Source organism: Lepisosteus oculatus, chromosome 4, assembly GCF_040954835.1.
Source record: "Lepisosteus oculatus isolate fLepOcu1 chromosome 4, fLepOcu1.hap2, whole genome shotgun sequence".
Classification (NCBI taxonomy): Eukaryota; Metazoa; Chordata; class Actinopteri; order Semionotiformes; family Lepisosteidae; genus Lepisosteus; species Lepisosteus oculatus.
This window is the reverse complement of record NC_090699.1, coordinates 21,326,702-21,348,651: the sequence shown is the minus strand read 5'-3', so window position 1 is coordinate 21,348,651 and position 21,950 is coordinate 21,326,702. Positions and strand designations below refer to the sequence as shown.

General features: G+C 38.5%; 1 protein-coding gene across 3 annotated transcripts; it reads right to left on the bottom strand.

Annotated features, from left to right (window-relative positions):
• Positions 1-2,064: 2,064 nt before the first annotated feature.
• Positions 2,065-21,513, bottom strand: pank1a (pantothenate kinase 1a). Of its 3 annotated transcripts, none has more exons than XM_006643179.3 (7): positions 20,944-21,513; positions 12,550-12,902; positions 11,190-11,443; positions 9,861-10,037; positions 9,335-9,458; positions 7,216-7,341; positions 2,065-6,790 (listed from the first exon to the last, which is right to left on the bottom strand). In XM_006643179.3, exons 1-7 carry the CDS (start codon positions 21,194-21,196, stop codon positions 6,731-6,733), a joined length of 1,347 nt encoding a protein of 448 aa, XP_006643242.2. In that variant the 5' UTR covers positions 21,197-21,513; the 3' UTR covers positions 2,065-6,730. The 3 variants fall into 3 exon arrangements, with proteins under 3 accessions (XP_006643242.2, XP_006643241.1, XP_015194973.2); XM_006643178.3 differs by lacking the exon at positions 20,944-21,513 and adding an exon at positions 19,888-20,102; XM_015339487.2 differs by lacking the exon at positions 20,944-21,513 and adding an exon at positions 17,556-17,674.
• Between the last annotated feature and the right edge of the window lie 437 nt (positions 21,514-21,950).

Below are 21,950 nucleotides of genomic sequence, written 5' to 3'. Positions count from 1 at the left end.
TTCCTCGGCATTCAGATCACTGAGAGGCTGAGCTGGTCAGAGAACACTGCTGCCATCCTCACTAAAGCCTACCAGCACCTTCACTTCCTGAGACAGCTAAGGAAGTTGGGGATGAGCAAGACAACACTCACCAATTTTGACACACCTGAAGAAGGCTCCACGGCCGAAACATTGTGTTCTCTTTCTTCTTTTTTTCAGCATGGAATAAACCTATTACTTGTTCCTTTACTCACCAATTTTTACCGTAATATGATTGAGAGTATCCTGACCGGTGGTATTATGGTGTGGCATGGTGGAGCCACACTGCAGGACAGAAAAGCCATACAGAGGGTTGTGAGGTCGGTGCAGAAAATCTTTGGGACCAAACTACCCTCCATCAGCTGGATATACTGTATCTTGACTGTGGCCACAACCGGACTCAAGCTATATGTCAGGACCCAGTTCACACTGGCCATGATCTGTTTTCACCCCTGTGTTCTTGTAGGAGGTATTGCAGTATCAGAACACTGACCAATAGATTTAAAAACAGTTTCTTCCCCCAAGCAGTCCGCACCATAAACAGCTCAAATTATCAGTCGCACTTTAAGGTGTAAGCACTATGACCCATCTTGGCTGTATTATAACGTCTATTGTCTACATTTTTTTTCCGTGTCTGTTTGTAATTTGTGCCTATTTTTTTCAAATGTTACTAGGTACAGCTGAACGAGTAAGCATTCCAATACATTTGTTGTATACGGTAAATAAAAAATCTTGACTCTTGAATCAAAAGTACAGAAATATCTTGTTCGCTCACATCCAAAAAACGCCTCTATACGCATTGGGCAGCAAATGACCCTGCAAAAAAACAATGACCCAAAATATACTGCACACTTAACCAAGGAATTCATCAGGAAGAAGTGGAAGAAATTTCAATGTCTTAAATTGAGGAGAAAACTATAGCCAGAAAAGCAGATGATTAACATCTCAAAGCTGTTGCAGTTAAGGCTGGACAAAGTTCAGTATCCCAAAGGACCATATCAAGACTCTGATGATGACAATGGGGGACTGAACACAATAAAATTTTGTTCTAACATGGTTTAACATAAATGCACGAAAATATTTAGAAATAAAAACTGACATCCTACACTTTTGCCTCATATTGTTTTTTATCTGAAATTAAATTTTTAATACACAGCAAAAATGACAAATTTCACTGCAATGTCCCAATACTTACCCTTTTCACTGTATTAAGTTCTTCTAATATAAACCAGGTATCCTTTTTCCTCCTTTATATTCATTAATATAGAACTTCCTCAGCTTTAGGCCAGTTCTTGATTGTATCCTTGAAAAGCATCTGAGTGAAAAACGCATTTCATACATCAGCCATTCCAATTTCATCTAGAAGGTTCCATCATTATCCAAACACTTTTGACTTGATCCTTTACTGAAAGAATGCTGTATAGATTAAACTTTTGCAACCACAGCAAAGAACAGGAAAATATAACAGCACTCAGCTATTTTTATTGTGTGGGCCTTTTGACATTCTTTAAATATATAATATCAACCTGTTTGGCACTTATGTACACAGAAAAATTACAGCCCATTTTAATGTGTATAGTTACCATATTAAAATACGACAAAATAATCACTTGAAAATATTTTTGTATTTTAGAAAGCTGTTCAATTTCTATCTATTGTCCATTATATTAGTAACAACTCTCGAGGGCCAAGGGACCCCTGGACCCCTGTCTTTCACTGTCCCTCTGGCCTTCTTCTTTTTTCAACATCATACAAAATAAAGCTAAAAATATAAACAACTGCATTTTTAAAAAGTCAATTCCTTTCACTTTAAAATCATTACATGCACAATGTACTTTTTACAGGGCTGGACACTTCTGTGTATGGAAAGTTAGAAAGCAAGGTTTTTTCAGGTACTGTTCAGGTCATGAGGCTCACTTTCAAACAGCAGTTGTGTCCCAGAAAAGATATTTATATACTTCACATAAAAAACACACACATACAAAGACTAAAGCCAACAAGGTGGTATTGGGGAATTTTGTTCAAAACAACTCAAGACAATAGAAATTTAGAAGAAACGAAAATGCTTCACATTTTATTAGATTACTTTATTTAAAAAATAGGACTCTCCACATATAATCATTGTGTTGGATAACTCCCAGATGTAATGAGAACTTTGACAAAACAGTGTTAAATTTATCACACTTTTACAATAACCTTGCAGTACTACAGAAACACTGATATCGGATCACTAGCGATTCACCTGCATAGCATGTTGTTAACAAGAGAAGATCACACTTCGACTGATTGAGTTACATCAAAAACTACTGAAACAAAGATGTTTAAAACATTTCAAAATCAATTTTCAGTGAGTAAATTTCTTAAAGAAAGTTTGTGTTTAATAGATCTTTTGTATTCTACAGAGCTATATTCTAGCATGCCTACCTTAACTAAGGTTTTAACATATGGATCCTACATATATTTGGCAACTTCAAAGATACACTTTTAGAGCAGCCCCAAATACTTGGTTTCCAAAAAAATTCTGCAGTGAAAACAATCTTAGCGAACACTCTTTAAAAGTACTGTACAGTAATTAGGCTACTGTATAAGTGTAGTGAATATTGCCTTGTAATATTACAAACTTGTTACCTAACATAATGCTATTCATGTGTTTCAGTTAGAGCATGTCTGCTTAACAGCAGGAGGACATGCTTATAATGCAGATCTCAAGTAGTCCACATCAACCCAGTAGAGTCCTGCCTTAAAAAACTGCTACAGTAGTTTCAGAGAATTTTGCAAATTAAAAGAAAAGATTAGTAAATGCAAAACCTATATCAGAAGCTGATATCCTCACACACTTGATTCTCATAAAAAGAAGCTGGCATAAGTAGAATCTTTTAATAAAGTACACACATGAAGAGATCAGAGAGAAAAATAGGGTTGTTAACAGATACTTCTATTAATATTTTTGTTTAAAGGGGATGTGACTATTGGCTGTGAACATACAATTGTTAGCTAAGATTCAGTGTTATGAAAGACATTTGGGATAAACCCTCAAAATGTGAAGCAGATAAGCCTGTATATTCACAGGACGAGAGTCACAAATCAGAATTCTCACACTGGGATTACTTCCATACCTTATGAAGATGGACTCCCGGAATGGTATGTATTTGAGATTGTCAACACCTCACTGTTTTTATCTTCCTTTACTGAATTGAAATCCTCTTGCTCTGTCTGATCTTAGTCATGTTAGTGACTTCATATTGTTAGCTTGGCCACCACTCTTTCCCTGAGAATGCTGTTACCTGTACTTTAAATCTGGACTCATTGCTACACCCATCATCTTTCAAACTCATTTTATCTTATGATTTGTCCCTAGATTTTGGATTGGGATTCTATGAACTCAGTACAGCAATAGCATTGGAAGCTGTTAAATCTAGCTTTCCACAGAGTTCTAGTTTAGGATCCTTGTTGCTCAGTCTGGAGCTTCTTAAACTTCTAGCTTGGAATGCTGAGCTGCTCTTTTAGTGTTCCCCAGGGCATGATCTTGGGACCTTTGGTCACTTCATTACATCTATGATGTCACTTGGTGATATTATCAGGAAATGTACACTTGTATTTCACTTCTAAATTGGTCATTCACTTATTTAAGTGATGGTTCCAATCCAAATCAAAAATAGCTAAGCCTTTTCTTGTACATTACCTAACTAAAATCCAGTCATGGATGATTATTAATTGGTTTATATTAAATCCATATAAAATAGAGATGCTGTTGTAATCTAAACAGATTACCGAAATCTTATTCTTTCAGCATAACGTTTGATGGCACTGTTACTATTTTCAGATCAGTTTGCATTTTAAGGCACCTCACCCATATGCAACTAATTGTTCACTGAGAATGTAGATTTACTCATCGCAACCTAACACTATCCTCAGTCAGTCAGATTGAGGCATTCAGTTGTTATCCTCGCTGTGCTGAACCTCCCTCACCATCCACATTAGAAATCCTTATACAACAGACTATTTTAAAATTAAATTGAAAGCCTTTCATTTAGTTGGTCATTTATGTAATTGCTCCTAACTGGACTTGGTATTGCATCTGTTTTGTTTTTAATTTTATAGTGGGCTCTGGGATCCCCTGGTATGTAAGATGTTAAATAAGATAACATCTGTATTGTATTTACAAAGACAGTCTAGCTTTTTGCCTCTGGCACTGTACAGTTATAGTATCGCCCCTCATACATAAACCTACTGAATTTCTTAAACTTATGACACTATGTAATATAGAACATTCTACAACATAATACATAATGGCAGCTTTTTTTGGCTCTGGTAGTAGAGAGTTAATCTATTCCATAGCTCATTCACTCACTTAAAATTGTTTACCATGATGTTTCAACTATAGAGTTGCCATAGAATTTAAGTTTGCCATTGTTCTAGGACCCGTGAGAACCATGACAACCGTTGCAATGTTGCAATGTAAAATGCAAAGAATTTTGAAGGTCGCTAAAGCTTTTCAACTAATACTGTAACCAGCCAGTGAATCATCAGACAGATTCTGTACTAGCTGTACAGTTAAAACGTGAACATACTGAAACGCTGCAGATGTCCTAGCAGAATGGCAAAACACTTTAAACCATTCAATTCCACAAGACCATAACAGAAACCACACATGAATCAGCGAACAAAAACGATACGGCACCGAAGTCGCCCGAAAGGATGAATCATAAACCTTTGCTTTGATAAAGGCAACCTATACAATATTTTTAGCTTGGAGGTTAGACTGGTAGTGGCACAATTTGGCCTGTACAATTGAGTATGTTTATTAAGTCCGTTAAGAAATGTGGCACCTATCAAGCTGAGGAAAATACCATCTCTTAAAAATTGAACAGAAGGCATTCATTAGGGTGTATTAGTGATTTTAGAAGTACTGTCCTGTTATCTCTAACATTATCATCTGTCTTTTCGTGTAGTATTAAAGAGTTTTAATTCACAACTGTTACAATTTAAAAAAAAACTCAATATATTGTATTGAATCACATGAATCCATTTTTTGTTTATGAATACCTTATATATCTACTAAATGAAACATTCAATTCAAACATATAGGACTTTCTACTACTATGGTTATTTTCTAATGTTTTCTCTTTTATATCTACAAAATAAAACTTCTTTACATTTTAGAGTTGAGATGACAATTGATCATCTTTGCGGCCTAAGTAAAGGGATGAAAACCCTACAGACGAAAGGTTCAGGACCAACAATCCAAACATCTCTTAAGTAGGAGATGAAACAGCTTTTTGAATCACAGTTTTGTCAGGAAGGTTGTAGCTTTTTCAGCCTTTGATTCAATCATTTACTGCAGGAAAGGATGCAGACCTGTGTCTGGTGAAAGGGCACGACATGAGAAACACCAACAGGCGTGACGGGTAGCTCTTCTGGGTCACCTTTGTGAAGCCAGATCAAAGAAAGGTCAAACGTCCCAAATACCCATTTTAAAAAAGGCAGTAAAGTGTCTGACTTCCAGTAGTTCACAGGGTTGCTTTGTAGTTTCATTTGAAACCAAGAAAGATCATGAAATGTCATGAAAATTAACCAAAAAGTAACATGATAAAATCTCCCAGGGTACTCATTACATTTTTCTAAAGAAAAAAAAAACACATTCTGATTAAAAGTACACCCAGAAGAAAGAAAGAAAAAATGGACCTATTGTTTGGCAGAAATGTGGGCAAATTTTTGGCATACTCCTGCAGGCTCGACTACCAATTCAGGTATTATTTCAGGTGATATCGTATCATCAAAACGCAGCATGTAGTAAAGCTAATAAGGAAGGTAATGTAAAGAGGCTCAGTGCATTGAGAAAGTTACAGAAGTGTGAAATCTAAACAGAATAGTACTCTGTAGTGGCAGAGAAATGTCCTAGACAACCTAGGGAGTGGAGCCACATCCAGCTTGGAGCCAGGAGTGACTGAGATCAAACCCCCAGAAGGGGCTGAGAATGTAACATTGGTCATAGTAACCACAAAGGATGCCTTGGATTTTTCAGTGCTCCCAGTCAATACTCAACAGTCCATCCAGTTGAGAGTTAATTTCAAAATGGCCATCTTGAATCAGCCATCTCCTGGAACAGCATTTACCAGAGTGAAAAAATTGAGTATTTCATTCAGATAGTAATATAAAAAAACAGAGGAATGGTTGTCCTGGATATTATTATTAACAACTGACTTCTCTCCCACATCCCTTAAATGCCTGAAAGTGTAGGTACAGAGGGAATTCTGAAGCCTTAAATGGGGCTCATTCTGAATGAACATGGTGATCAAAATGGAGCTCTTGGGATAAATCCCAAAAAGTACACCTACGGGTTATAATAGGTCCATTTTCTCAAAAAGGTCCTCCTCTAAAAAGTCAAAACTTGCATAAAACAATTGTAACTAAAATTGAAAAATTACGACAAACAAAATGTCAGTAGATTTTGGCCTTAGCGCACTTTCTAAAAAATACATATTTACAGTATCAGGAGAGGTTTCACAGTTCATGGATTTTCCTCTTAATGCATACTATGTTATAATTTATATTAGTTCATAAAAATCTCTGGGTACCATGGGAAGGAATTAATATTTACAGTTTTAAATTAGAAAATGGCTTTTCCATTTCGGATAGTGGCTTTCTTTACAGGATTCCAGCAGCTTTATCTTGTACAGTTTTTCGTCTCTTTCTTCAGCAGCTTCTTTCCTTAGTTATCGTCCGTCATTTTTAATAATTCCAGGAGAGCACCCACAGCTCCGAAGTAGCCCTTTAAAGCAAAGCAAATGGTCATCCCATTTCATTTACACAAATTACCTTTACCGCACGTCCACAATCCGCTGTACTTCATAGTCAAATTAACACTTGTTTAATCTTTTAATCATTCAATCAGAATAAATGTGATGCCTCTGAAGTTAAGGTGAAGCTGAGCTCACCATGCTCTGTGGTTGACATAGTTCTGCAGTTCACCTAGACTAGGAATTGAGTTGTGTGTGAGTTGTACTGGGTCACAGTTTTATAACAGCTGACAATATTATGCCAACTCTGTAAAGGAAAATTGAAACAGGAAGTATAGAGACTGTAACTCATTTTCCAGGCTCTGTGACCAATGACCCTGAAAATGCCAATTCTATAATCTAGAATAGAAGCTCAAAGTATGTTTTATGTTTCTACAACAAAAAGAGCAAATTTTACCTCATGCTCCAGGAATAAAGCCTTCAGCTGTCCTTTTGACCAAAAATCCATGGCATATGCCAGTAGCTTCATGGACACCATGTTGATCCGGAGGAAATTCCCAACAAAAACTACCCTCTCTATTTTCTGAAAGAGCACATGGACATATCAGCAAATTATGTTGTGTTCAGCAAAAGGAGATTTCACTGTTGAAAATGTTTGATCAAAACAGTACTGCGTGAAAAGAAAAAAAAACTTCTGTTAAAAAAATCCATGCATAACAATGGAAACATCAAACATCAACTGACAAAATTAATATAAAAACAACCAAAAATTGGTAGTTGACCACATTATGTAGACAAGATGTTTTACATTACAATACCTTGACAATGATGCCACCTAGTGGCGCACAACAAGATGAACCGGTGTGGATTGTCAGCATTGTGAAATATTAAAATAGTTTTGAACAAGTTTTACAAGAAAATTCTCTATAGGGCAAATCAGAAAGTCATTTCAGATTTCTCCATTTTTAACATAAGGGGATATAAGAGAAACACCACGAAAGTAATTTTATCGTATTCTTCAGTAACTTCGGAGAAGACGTATTCTGGTTGGGCTTTTGGAACAGGGCGGAGCTGCTTTTGTGGTTTTATTTCATAATGATAAAAATATGGCAGGCAATCAATTCCACAGCTCTGGCGGGCGCTTCAGTTCTCCTCTGAGCCATTGAAATAGTTTAACCCTAGACCCTATAAGAGAAACACCACGAAAATAATTTTATCGTATTCTTCAGTAACTTCGGAGAAGACGTATTCCGGTTTGGCTTTTGGAAAAGGGCGGAGCTGCTTTTGTGGTTTTATTTCGTAACGATAAAAATATGGCAGCCAATCAATTCCACAGCTCTGGCGGGCGCTTCAGTTCTCCTCTGAGCCATTGAAGTAGTTTAACCCTAGACCCAATTTGTGAAATTAAAAAATGTCTTTTGAAAAGGTAAACTCAAGTATGAAATTAAAATGCCACTGGCTGCTGAATTTATATTTATATTCCTCCAACGGATGCAAAAACAGTTCTTAGAAATTTAGAAAAACGTTTTTTTTTTCTAATTTTTGAAGTGGCAAAACTGATTCTGCCCAAAAACTCTCCGTGCTTTTCGAAAGTGTTTAATTATATTTGCAGCTAAATAGACGAAAATGCTATTATTTTCGTTCTCTGAAGAAAGCACACAGAGGAACAGATGCCATGTACAGCAACAGACACCCTCCTTTATGAGGAGGGAATAATGTCTGAGAGACAATCTGGAAGAAACGTAACGAGTTTCAAAGTGTAAGTCCACGCAAGGAGGAGAAGCCCGATATGCATTGTTCTAACACTAAAGGGAAAGTACAGCACAAGCTTTGCTTGTGGGACCTGGAGAGAAAAAAATAGGTTAATCTGTGCCCCAAGGCTGAACAATGTGTTTTGGCCAAGACCACAAGGTGGCTGAATGATAAGAATACAATTGGAATAGTGGTGCTTATTTGGGAAGACGTCCAAAACTCCACTGCTCACATATGTTAAAAATAATGTGCCACTGCACAAGGACATAGCAAAAAAAATGACAGATCTATGAACAGAGCTAATATTGAAGCCATATGCTTTTCAGGCATTGTAGTTCCTCGTGCTGCTCTCTGTGCTTTGATAGCCCTGTACAATGCTGCTTGATCTCCATGCCACAAGGCAACACTGTAAAGAAGCTAAAAACACAGAGAATTTGGCTCCTTACAGATGACCAAAAGACAGCTTTTATTCCTTATACCATAAATACAATTCAGAACCTTTTGTTTCAATTATTATATAAAGCTGATAATTCACAGTACTTCTGTAACCCCTTTAGGTTTCCACTGTCTGTGGTTTTGTGTTCTTGTGTTGTGATATCATTCTGTTGCTCTGTCTTATCAGAATGGCAGTGTGTCATTGATTTATACAAAGACTTAGAGACGTTGTCCCACTTAGTACCGAATACACCTCTCATGCCTTTTCTAGTGGAGTTTCCGTGCGAGTATTAGTTTCTTTGCGCAGACCAACAGGCTGTGTGCCTCTGCAGTGCACAATGGAGAACGTGGTGGTTGCCGCACTTTGGTGCAGATTTGATGGGCATTACCTCGTTTACCGCGCACATGCGAGCGATGGAGCCGATGTTGTTGGTGATGGTGACGAGGGTGGCTCTGGCAAGGTCTTCCTTGCTGATTGTGTCCCGTTTCTCTTTACTCATCATGTGGCCAAAGCTATAAAAACACACACACACAGAGTTGAAGAATGTTAGAGTCAGCATTTCTGCTCTGAGACTGTCAGGTCCTGTTTCAGGAGGAACAATAACATCCCATGAGAAAAACCATTTGGGAAAGTCACTCAGCCCCCACAGGGACAGAGAAGTCAGCCAAAAAATGAGCTGGAGATGGGACTCATGGACTGTTCTAATCTCAAACCGCTTCATGCATGCATACATACATTTGTATGGATGACGCACGTTTTATACAGCTGGTCATTACAGAAAGAGCAAAACACAGGAAGGTCAAAGTTAGTGTCATAAGGTCCAGTGAGCATGTGCTCTGTTAGACGGAATTCATTTTCTTAGATTAAAAGACAGGTATGAAAATGTTTGGGCCTGCCCTCAGGAAGTGCCTCACCTGGATGCGACAGCAGACCCTTGCAGTCCAAATCGCTCGTAATCTCCCCCGTAAATGTCCTTCACTAGTTTATCCACATTGGTGCTGTTCCCCTTGGCTGCCATCTCCAACGCCTCCTCAAACGTCTCGCAGCCTGTCAGCAGGCAGCACAGCCCCAGGAATGTCCCGCCTCCTAGACTTTGAGGTGGAAGCAGCCCACAGGAAATACGGAAATTAAGTGCCAAGGACAGGAGGCAGTACAGCCCATTAAGCCCATTTTGTTGTTAGTCACGAAGTGGTCAGTGGATCTCATGAGGGTTATCAGCTTAGCCCTTTCTCTGAAGAAGTGTCTCCAGTTTTCAGTTAAATGCTACTCCCCTGAAGCTCCTGTCTGCTCAAAGACTACCTGCATTTCAAACAGTACAAAAAATGTTTCCGAAGACCAGGATTCATTTTATCACACCACTGTTGTGTTCTGCTTGACAAACTCATATATTCAAGAACAACAAGAATAAAAACTGATTTTGGCAAATAGATTATATTCATGCAGGAGGTCACTGGACATGCTTTGTAAATTCAGTACACTAGAGAACATAATTTGGAAAATGAATGATGGCACTGTGACCAAACACCACATCAGGATGGCTGTCGGGAAGTAAACAGAGCTTTTTGAAACACATAAGGGTGTGAGTGAGGATTATACCACAACTAATTATACTTCCTTTAACTCATAATAAACCCACAAAGTAAACCAATAAAGCATTGAAAACTTCAGTAAAGTCAGTTACATTTTTGTATGTGCCAAAGGAAAATTAACTTGAAGGTTCAGATAATTGATGTCTGTTACTCAGCTATAGTTTTAAAGATGTTTATGGTGTTATGATGTTCAATTATGAACTCCCCAAGGGAGGCGCGATTTGAATGGAAACAAAAAGGCATTTTGCAAATTCTTTCTTTCAAATGTATTTCTTCTGTCTATTCTGAAATTAAACTGATCTGCTGGTGGCAATTTTCTGTTATCAAAAGCACTTTCAACTATAATGCTTCTAAGTTCAAGAACTGAGATTGCTAATGTTTTCACTAACAATTTCATTTTTCATGTAAAAATGCACATATTCTTGTTTTTTGCCCCAATTTGTAGTCCAACTGCAACTACATATTTGCATGCAAATATATATAATGGGCTACAAAAAATATCTAAGCTTTTATTAAGGAGTTTTGGTTATGTTATAATAAGCTCTGTAAAGATACAAAAAGATGTCAAAGGTATTAAAAGATACCATCATGCAGTTCACTCACAAAATCATTTGTCTCTAAAACAACAATACATACAGCTATGGAGATAATTACCTGGTCCCAGTGACACGTTTATAACTGTCCTTGGAATAAACAGCCAGAATGCTGACCCCTGAGCCTATGTTCACCAGTAGCATAGGGAAGGGATTATCCAGACTGCAGGGTCTTTTCACACAGTTCTGGGGGTCTGAAGGGTTTTCGAAGAAGTAGCACTCTGGATGCCCATTGAACCCAACAGAATCAACGTAGAGGAGGCCCTGGATGAGGCAGTCCAGCTCGTCGAGTTTCAGCAACTCCAGATCTGCCATCTGGAAAGAAGAGATAAACCATTCTGAGCACAAGCAGAACAAACAGCGGGTTAATCAGTGAGCAGGTGTCTCTAAACAATTTCGAGGCGCACCAGACATTACTGCACAGCGTGGTCCCTGCCACTAATCACTGCAGGAGACTTAGCAAGCCAGTTCTTCAAAGCAACCACACTCACAGTTATATTTGCCAACAGTTGACAAATCCTGACTTAGCAGAAACAGAAAACATGTTCCTTTGTATCAGCTGCTTGACAATCACCCACATTGCCTGTTGGTGATGGAAGATCAAAGAGATTCACATCACTTAGACCTAATTAACTTGACTATAATCTTTAAGGAAAAACAAACTGTTGCAAAAAGCAGAAAACCACAAATATCCCTTGAAAAGAAATTGCACTAAATAATCCAAAAAATCAGTGAGAAAAAGATAATTGTGACCAATTACCCTCAAGAGGGTGTTTGCATTTAAAAGACATGGTGACACAAAAATCATTTAATGGAAAGAATAACACAGTAGCGCAGTGCTTAGTTCTATCACACATCTCTCCAAATTGGAGTATCTTATAAACACCTGGCTAATTCACCCCCACCATGTTATGAACGTAGAAAGGGCAACAGAGGGAACCAAAAGAGACGGCACTTTGCAAGGGTGGTGCTCTTGAGTTCTCGCGAGACAGTGTTGGGGGGCAGGCGTGGTATTAATCTCTCGCGGACCTGTAGGGTTTGATCTGTCTGCTCTGCACATGCTGAAGAAGACATACAGACACTTGTTGTGTAGAATGTTTATAGAGAGAGCAGGTAACATTCCAGTTCAACTGGAGGGTAGGGATAAGCACTGTCAAATTGCAATTGTGTTATGTATGACAATCTTTAAGCAGGTTCTAAAGACTTACATAAAACTGTCTCTCTCCTAAACACAACATTCGTGGTGACACAAGAGTGGGGCTGTATCCCTTTGAGAATGACAGTACTCAAAGCATAATAAGAGAAGACACGCTTCTATGTGTCCCTGTTTGTTCTCCGCAAAATGGCCTCCCCAGTAAAAGATGAGAAATCTTTTCAAACCTTCGCTGAGAAGCCCCGTGACGTCCTGCACCCCTACGTACCGTTCGGAAGTCCTCCTCGAACTTGTAGGCGCCCCCTCCTGTGGCGCATAGCGTGGTGTGCAGGCTGGAGAAGTTCTTGTCGCTGCCCATCTGGATGAAGCGGTGCATGGCCTGCGTAGGGAAGCGGATGAAGTGCAGGTGGCCCTTGCGGCCGCACATGGTCAGGTTCTTCAGCTCCAGGTGGACGTCGCGGATGCCCGTCTTGCCGTAGGCCGTGTTGGAGGTCAGGTACTTCCGGATGCTCTTCAGGTTCTCCACTTCCTCCTGCTCCTCCTCTGCGGTGATGTCCTTCGGCTCGAAGTAGACCAGCTTAACCAGGGTGCCGCCGATATCCATCCCGAACCAGGGAAAGGCTGCAACACAGTGCCATGGAAAGTGCTGTCAGGAAGCTAGGGTATTATGGGAGCTGTGGCAGCTCAGACAGCAAAGGGCGTCTAGCTCCTAACTGGAAGGTCCCGGGTTCAATCCCAGGTAGAAGCAAGCGATGTAGCTTGCTCTGATTCCTTCCTGATGGCTCCCAGGTCCACTCAGCCTGCTTTTCAAATGAGTACCGGGGGTTAATCCTTCCAGAGATAACAGGCTGGCCGGAACTGATGCTGACCACATCACCTCTACCTCCTGTGTCGGATGGCCTAGAAAAATGATGGCCCAACCCCCAGTTCCCCATGGGCCTTTATGGCCTAAAAAGGGACCTACTCAGCTAGGGTATTATGTCAATAAAATGGCTCAGCAGCATGATCCACACACTCCTGGACTTGTTTCCTATCATCAGTCTTGCATGGCTTATCTCTTTATTTCTGTTTCTGACCCCGGGTCCTTGTTTTATTTTGAGACCAAACTAGTCTGTTTCCTCCAGGTGCTCCAGTTTCCTACCACAGTCCAAAAACATACTGGTAGGTTAATTGGTTTCTGTCAGTGTGCCCTGTGATGGACTGGTGTCCTGTCCAGGATGCACCCTGCCTTTCCCCTGTTGCTTGCCAAGATAGGCTCCGGCTCCCCCATGACCATGAATTATAACAAGCACAGAAAATGGATGGATGGGTTTGTTGGATTCATCTTAAATACTTAAGATCACATTTTGTTTATTTTAATGAGGATGAACATGTTACATGAAATCTGCCTCTTCAGCCAGCACTCAGGAGAAATCCATCCCTTCAAACCCCATCCAGTGCTGTGGCAATGGTTGCTATGGAAACAGCCACAGAAAGAAGACTGTCTAGAGATTCACAAACCATGCCAAACAACCCATTTTAAAATATTTCTAAAATAAATTAATAAGTAAGCATAACAAATGCTAGACACCCCGTAATGTGGCTATTAATCTGTTTTAAATGGATTTTCAATCATATTGTAGACTTACCTTTTAAATTAGCCTCCTATGAATAACCTAATGACATTTCCAATTTAATAATCATTAAACCACAATTTTAACAATATTTGTAACAATAATGAAATATGACACACAGCAAAGGACTGTCTGCACTTTGCACCATGTGTTCCTGTCTACAATGTCTATGTCAGCGTCCTGTCTGTCCTGTCTGTATTTGCACTGTGGACCAGGAGGAACGATATTTTGTTCCACTGTATGCTTGTATACAGCTGGAATGACAAACAAACATGAACTTGAACTTAAGCAATACTTGATGGTGTTTTGTTTTTCAATTGGAGTGAAGAATGCTTTTACCAATATTTATGCACTGATGGCCTCATCTTCTTTTTCCATTGACTACATAACAACATGAGAAATGTTACAAACAAGAGGAAATGTTACAAGCAAGCTGTTAGCAGCTCATTAATCTGAGGATCTCATCCAGCTGTTTCTTGAAAGAAGACAGGATATTGGGTTCAACCACATGACTATTTTGCTCCACACTCCCACAACCATTTGTAAAGATGTGCCTCTTGTTCTTGGTTTGCGAGTTTTGACCGACCTTCTTGAATGAAAGGTGAATTCAGTGAGGTACCTTGCTGTTCTACTTACAGAAATTGAATCACTTTCACCTGTCACCATCTGGGTTTCGTTCAGGTTTGGGGGGGTAACAAAAATTATTCAAGCCACAGGACTTGCAGTGAGTCTTCCAAATAGCAAAGAAGGCTGTAACTCAATCCTTTCCTGGGCTGGCTGTAATGATGCAGATGTTTTATCATTTTAAAAACTGGATTCTTCATTTATTCTGAATTCATACAATCTTATATTTTAAAACCAGTCACGCTCTAAATTAATAACACTGTTACATTTCAGATTTCTTGCACTGAATCTTATTCTACAACATTTACCTACTTTTTTTCAAGTAACCTAAATTATTCAATCACCCCCCATCTTGTTTCTAAAACTTTATTTTATGCTACATCAAGTCTATATAAAGATTATGTAAATATTCAAACAAGTATTAGCAGGGTGCATTGAGGACAGAGTCCAAACTTCTACAGGGAAGTGTACTAAGAAATCAGCTTTTGTACTTCTCATATTTTTTATTTGCCTTCAATGCGGATATGTTTTAAATACAGCAAATTAAACTCCCCGTCTAGACATCTGAAAACATTTCTTAGAGTCAAGTCAGATTACTTCAGACTTTTGCAAGAAAAGGCTCTTTAAATTTGCATCACTCTCAGGATCCATCTGAACCCGTTTCTTCACCCTCATGGAAATCATGACTTGCTCCACATTAGAAGATGATGACTTGTTCTCAGTTTATTCCCTTAGCTAGAGGCATATAGACTTGACCATTGAATTAACGTGACAGCCTTTGTGCGTCTGAAAAATAATATCTGTGCTTTAACTTACATGGTGGCTTAAAAACCTAAACTTCCCACACAACTGCAAATACACTTGAAATGTTAAACTTAGTAACATCTGGGAGGGGACAGTTATGGTTCATATTACAACACTCATTTTAGTTAAAACAGTGCCTCCTCAGACAGACACTCTGAATGGGATTGGCTGAGAAAAATCTTAAGAAAGATCCCTTTTGAATTAAGGGCTTAGACACACCTCCTTATCATACTGAAGGTTACAATCGTACATTATGAACTCGGTCACCTAAGCTTCTCAGAACACTTTCTGAACACAGTATCTGCCTAAGTCACGATGAAAGCTGTTGGGAAGTGGGGAAATGTTTGCCTCAACTACTGCATCATTCAGGTCCTCAGCACAGGTTCCCGAAAACAGGTCAGCTCGCAATGGTGGCCAAATTACACAAGTTCTTATCAGCAACGTTAACCACATTGTGTAGAACTTAGACTTAGAAAGGGCCCCTTGGATCTTTTTAGATAATTTACTCGTTCAAACATAAATGAAAAGCAATTAAAATGGGGGCAGGATAGACATACATGCTTTCATCTTGTTGCAAAAGTCATTTGCCACAATTAAGGGAAAATAATTCAGGAATGCTTTACATGAATGTACATTTTAGAAACACCACTTGACCAGCTGTGGCACTGCGTTATAACATGGTCTTTTTTTTTTGCTAGGAGCGTGTATTTCATAGCAAGCTACTGCATTATTGTTTTTAAACTACTGCATTAAATGAATGTATATCAGGTGTTGTTAATCTGAGAATAAACCCAGGCTTGCATAATGGAGTGCAGTACTAATGTTAGTCTCAATACAATAACATGAAGATTTTCTTTTCTAATTATTTTCTTCACAGTAGATGTAAAGTAAACCCCATTCATACCAAAGCTCCTAAGTGAATCAACAATTAACAATGGAGCTTTTGTCTAAAACTCTTTTTTCAATTATTTATTCAGCAATGAAACACATTTGGAGGCAATTTCTTAGACAAACCTTTTAAAAATAATTGTAAACTCCCCTTGAACTCAATACACCTTTACATACAACCTAGTGCAGTAACTAAAAAATGTTTAATATAAACATTATTTAACATCTATAGTACTCACTGAATGACAAACTCAGAATCTACATTTGCTTAGCATGTCAGAAGAAACATCATTTGACTTTATAAATCGTAATATAAATCATTGAAAATCCAACTGCCTGAACTGTATTACTTAATTTATTAATAGCATGTTTAGAATGTGGAATGCAAAATACCAGTTCCAATCCTTCCATTTCAAACTTGACTCTGAACTTTAAATTGCAAATCTCTGCAGATTATAATGTTACAGACCAGTTAAAGATTAAACATTCCCTGAAACCAGAAGTGCTCGGAATTAAGAGCAACATCAATTCTCTTTGCAGTGACACCTGCTTCAATTAGCGTCATGAGACAGTGTCTTCTCTGCCAAGCTTGGTAAACACACTTAAAAGCTGCTTCTGTATTAGCTTATTTGTTGTCTCTTTTCGTACATTTTTCTGTTTTTTCTTTAAGGCGCATTAAGGGGCAGAGGTTTACAGGTTTGAAAAAAAATCTACTGTTTTTATTTGTTTAAAAAATGTCTCTCCCTCACATTTAAACAGCTCCCAATCTAAATTCTTCTCAATCAATTTCCTTCTAATAACTCCCTAAATATGGCACAAATATATCATTCACACCCTATGTTTAATCAAACAGAAGAAAAAAATAAAATTCAGATTTACAGAGTTTTCTAAAGGCGTGTCAAACTTGGGGTCTGCACTGTTGCAAGGCAGAACTCGAATGTGAATCCATTAAATGCCACAGTTTGTACATTGTGCAACTGCAGTTTTGAAATTAAGTACAAACCAAACTGTGTCCTTTAAAGGCTAAATTATAGTATACAGTGCAATTCCAACACCTAAGTAGAAATAATAACACCCCTCCCAATGGATATGCATCTTAAGAACAAGAAATAGAACAGATCGTTTTTTGCAGAAAAAGACAGATACAGTGGGTGGGGTATGGATCCCATTGTAAGACTGAATTTCACACAAAAATAAAAAAAGTACTGGCATCATTGCAGGTATTCCAGAAACAAGATGAGGAGAACAAGAGTGTGAGGGCTGTAGCTTCCTCACTTTATAATACATCACATACAATACGCTACAGCACATTCATTAGTGGTGCAATACCTAACCACTCTCCTACCTGTTGCACCGATAAAACAGTAGAGCGCAAACATCCCCGCACACTTTTCTACTATTAATGGTGAACGCAAAGTAAAAAGTAAAGACGTCTGGTAATGAAATGTGCGCTGCTATGACACCTGACACATGACAATGTCATGTCAAGGGAAGATGTCTGCATTCGGGAGACAGAGCACACTGTACCCTCGGCGCCCTGTGACAGACGACACATTTAGGTGAAAGGTCTGTTTACTTCCATAAGCCATGATGTTTAGAGAGCAAAGTACTCAGAATGCACGAGGGGAGAACTTGTTTAATTTCTGACCCCAATGCTTTACCAGCATGACACACTTTACATTCATTTCCAACAGCGACATCCTCACGACAATGACTATGAAATTCACATACCATTCTAAAACTACTGTTTGTTTTGATGAAGATTTATTTTGTTGAGTGTGGTTTTTTGTTGTTTCGTGTGATGATTCCAAAGACAAATGTCCACCCTTTTGGATGGACAATAAAAGCTAGATCTTCTCATTTTATTGCCAGTGGTAATCTAATCTTGGGGAAGAATAAAGCTTCTAACAGGGACAAACCAAAACATCTAAAAACAGCTGATATTAATAATAAAATTGAAAAAACAGAGTCCCCAACCCAAATTCTATTGCTACAAACTTTAAACTATAGCCAAAAAGCAAAGAATTAAGAGGAATTATTGAGATAACTACGTTTTTTTTCATGGTGTAAAAAATTGTTATGCATTAACAGATAATAGGTATGTGTGAACATTCTTAATTGGTTCCTTTTAACAAGGCAGAACTCACAATCAGTTAAACAAAAGTAAAAAGGACACTATAAAAGTAAATTAAAAATTATTTCTAACCCACATTAATGTTTTAAAATATTTGTGAATATTACTGTGGATTGGCTACAAGACTGAATAAAAACTTTCAAGAGTTAGATTTACTTTTATTGCTCTTATTACTCCTATGTATGAGAAAATCCATAAACTGCTTACACCTTGACCCAGGAAAAGGTCATTAACAAGCATTACAGTACTGGTTGGCTGTGTTTCCAAAAGAATCCATGTTAAGGTGTGTCAATTTAAAGATACAGCATACCCCACTGCTTCCGGACATAGCTGTGACTTTTCCACTGAATCTTAACTATAAATTCAATATTAAATTAAATTTAACTGAAAAAAATATATTTTGTCTGGGTTTAAAACATTATGCAGAAGATAATCCTATTTGAGCACTATCATATCAGCAGGAATCCTTACTTCTCCAAATGTGCATGAATCACTATCACTAAACCTTACAAACCTGTATATCTGTAAAAATATCAATGGAAAATAAGTGTAGTTTAATAAACTTAATGATTAACTAAATTGGCAAATAGCATCATTTCAAATTGGCAAATAGAGCCAATTAGAAGTGGTAATTGTCCCTGTGATACGCCGTACAGTATCCCACTGGCTAGCAAATTCAGTGAAAGAAAAGACCATTTTCTTTCATATGAGCAAACGTCTCTGTATTTAAAAACATAACATTGAGAATTTTAAAAGTGTCCTGATTTATGTGACATTATTCCTTGCAGGCAAACTTCATTTTTCAAGATCAAGGCTCAGCACCAGCATTTTATAAAGTAAAAAAGATATGAAAGCAAACAAATCCCACAGGAGAAGGTTCACTGAAAATGATCTCAGCAGTGCAAAACAGCTTATAAGAATTGGGGACCAAGCAGGATTATTTCTCTTTGTATTAGGTAATTGTGTTACTTAAAATAAATTCTCAGCACAACAGCAAATCTACCATTTACAACAGGAGGTCATATTACAGCTGTTTCATGTCCTCTTCTCCTATATTACTGAAATAAAAACACAATGACCAATGAGTTAGACGCCTCCAAAATACAGGCACCACTTTGTTCTATTAAAAGTCTCTACTCTGAAAAAGTATTGTCCCAGCCACTCAGAGCCCCAACCTGCATTCACACAATGGAAAGTAGGAAGAACTGGAATGCAGATAATCAGGCTCTGCTAGCAGTCTGCTGTGGACAGAGCAAAGATCATAATTATAAATGGCATTATTACAGTGACTGTGTTCTAGTGTTTGGATTGTCGTGCAAAATACAAACGGTAATTTAGGGAAAGTGAAAACTTTGTTTCATGTATGGATAGGAAAAACAATCAAAGCAGTTGTTATGCGGGTTTATACATTGCTTGAATTCATTATTCTGTCAACTGTAAACTGAAAAACCTGCTACATTTGTAAGCAGCCTATAGATGCCGTGTTAGATTAATACATTTGATTTTTGCTTTTAGATCAATATTGCATATAATTATCCCTTACCTGGCTTCTTACTATCTTTAAGCTTCATAGTGATGCTCAGGCGCACGCAAAGAAACTATAAGACTCCAATCCAAGAAAACAAATGTCTGTTTTAGAAACAAATAATTGCAGACAACCCGTTTAGATGCTGATATTATTGTCACGGCAATAAAATGCAATTTACTTGCATATGCATTGTGGTTGCTAGAAAGTTTCTATTGGGTGAAAAAGCCCCGAGAAAGGAAGGTTTGCTGTTTTGGGGGATGGGCCTTGCCTGACCCTGTGGCCCCGCCTCGCATAGCCCAAGGCAGAAAGCTCGTTGGCTGAGCAGGCCGGGCCTTCTTATCAGGAGCGATTTCCACACACCTTCTGACTGCCATTCGACCAATCGCAAAGGTTTCACACTTCGACAGACAGAGAAGGAGGGAGTACTTTTTTTGTGCTGTACGTTGTTAAAATATTGCTTCACTTCAAAGCACTGACCTCAGGAGTATCTTGTGTCCTCTGTGAGTGTATGAATGAATCTGGGTGATTTAGTGCTTTCAGTTCACCGTTTCATGAAAAGCGGAAAAAAAACAGCTAAACCAAATCAAGTATCGTATTCCTCGAAATACCACACAAAACGTCTTTGTGCTTAGCTACGGCAGAATTTTACTATCACTCAAAAAAGGCACAGTTCGCTGCTAGTGTTCTTGCACGAAGGCTTTTTGTGTGTGTAGACTGTACGTGTAAAATAGTTTTGAGAAATGTTTATTTGTTTATTTAAATGTTTATTTACATTTTGTAGAAACAGCGCTTAGGGCTACTGGCTTCATTTACATTTAAGATGCACACCTTCAGTGTCTTTTTGGTCTCTGTAGTAACAGTGTATTACATATGCATTACAAATACTGCAAATATGTGAAAGCTTGACGGCAATGGCAATTTCTCTTAATCATTTTTATTATATTGAAAATAAAATAAGTCACATATAGCGCCCCTTTCGTTAGTGTATTTCGAAGGTACATTAATAATGGCACCTGCGCGCCCACAGGCAATTCGGGATTATAATTAGAGCTATATCGATTAAATACTCACGCGGTCTGTTCTTCTTTCCCGAATCCATCCTCCTCCGAAGTCGACACTTTTTCGCCGGGGATCCATTATTGTGTAGGTCCTGGTGAAGATGGTGGAAACTGTCGATGCCACTATGGCCACCGCTGCTGCTACTACTAGCGCTGGCAATGATTGAGCTGCAGCTCCCGTTGCTTAGCTGCGCTGGGCAAAATCCGTTTTGCAATCCGTTCGCATAAGAAGGACCTGCTCCGTTTTGCTCCGCGGTGGTGTCCATAATTACACGCGGGGCAGAGAACAGGCACACAGGCAAAGGTGAAGCAAAGAAGAAAGGAAAAAAAAGCAGCTCTTTCACGGTTTAACTTCACAGTGATTTTATGGAGGATTGAGAGAGATGGTGGAGTGTGATGGACGTTCAGTTCCAGGTGAAGGCTACGTGTTTGTTTGCACTTTAAAAAGGTGGAAAATGCATCAAACCGCAACCACACACGGTTCTGTGGAGGTCACTGTCGGTCATTTTCCTCCTTCATGCTCCGCTCCTGCACCAGCTTCCGACTGAAACAGCCGGCACGCTACGTCATCGTCTGAGCCTCCCCACCCCCTTCGACTCCCCTGGGGCACCACGCGAGAGCGGCGCCATGCCACCTTCTCTGACTCACTAACACGCGTGGCTAACGAGGAAAGAAGAATACAAGAAAACTAATATTCTCGACACATTCACGATTTTAGTCTGTGGTCTTTGTTTCTTGTAACGAAACCATGTGGGATAGCAATGTGTTTTTTTTAACCGTACTAGATCTCTGTATGTTAAAATATGGTATGTTCATCGATTTACAAAAAACCCACAAGAAAACGCGGATCCTTCAGCTATTATCACCTTTAAATTAAGATAGGAATCCATTTCAAAAGTGCATTATTAACGTTTTAATTGTTCTAATTAAAAGAGTTGCAGAAGCACAAAAATAGGAAATTAATAAAAGCAGGTTGCATGAAACACATCTGCAACTAAGAAACCGACCAAATTGTTTCAA

Excerpts from the sequence above, each read along its gene's own strand:
- pank1a (XM_006643179.3), bottom strand. The coding sequence starts at position 21,196 with ATGGACACCACCGCGGAGCAAAACGGAGCAGGTCCTTCTTATGCGAAC. Across the intron at positions 9,459-9,860 it reads GGGTCTGCTGTCGCATCCAG|CTTTGGCCACATGATGAGTA; the intron begins GTGAGGCACTTC and ends GTGTTTTTATAG. Across the intron at positions 7,342-9,334 it reads GCATGTGCGCGGTAAACGAG|AAAATAGAGAGGGTAGTTTT; the intron begins GTAATGCCCATC and ends GTGCTCTTTCAG.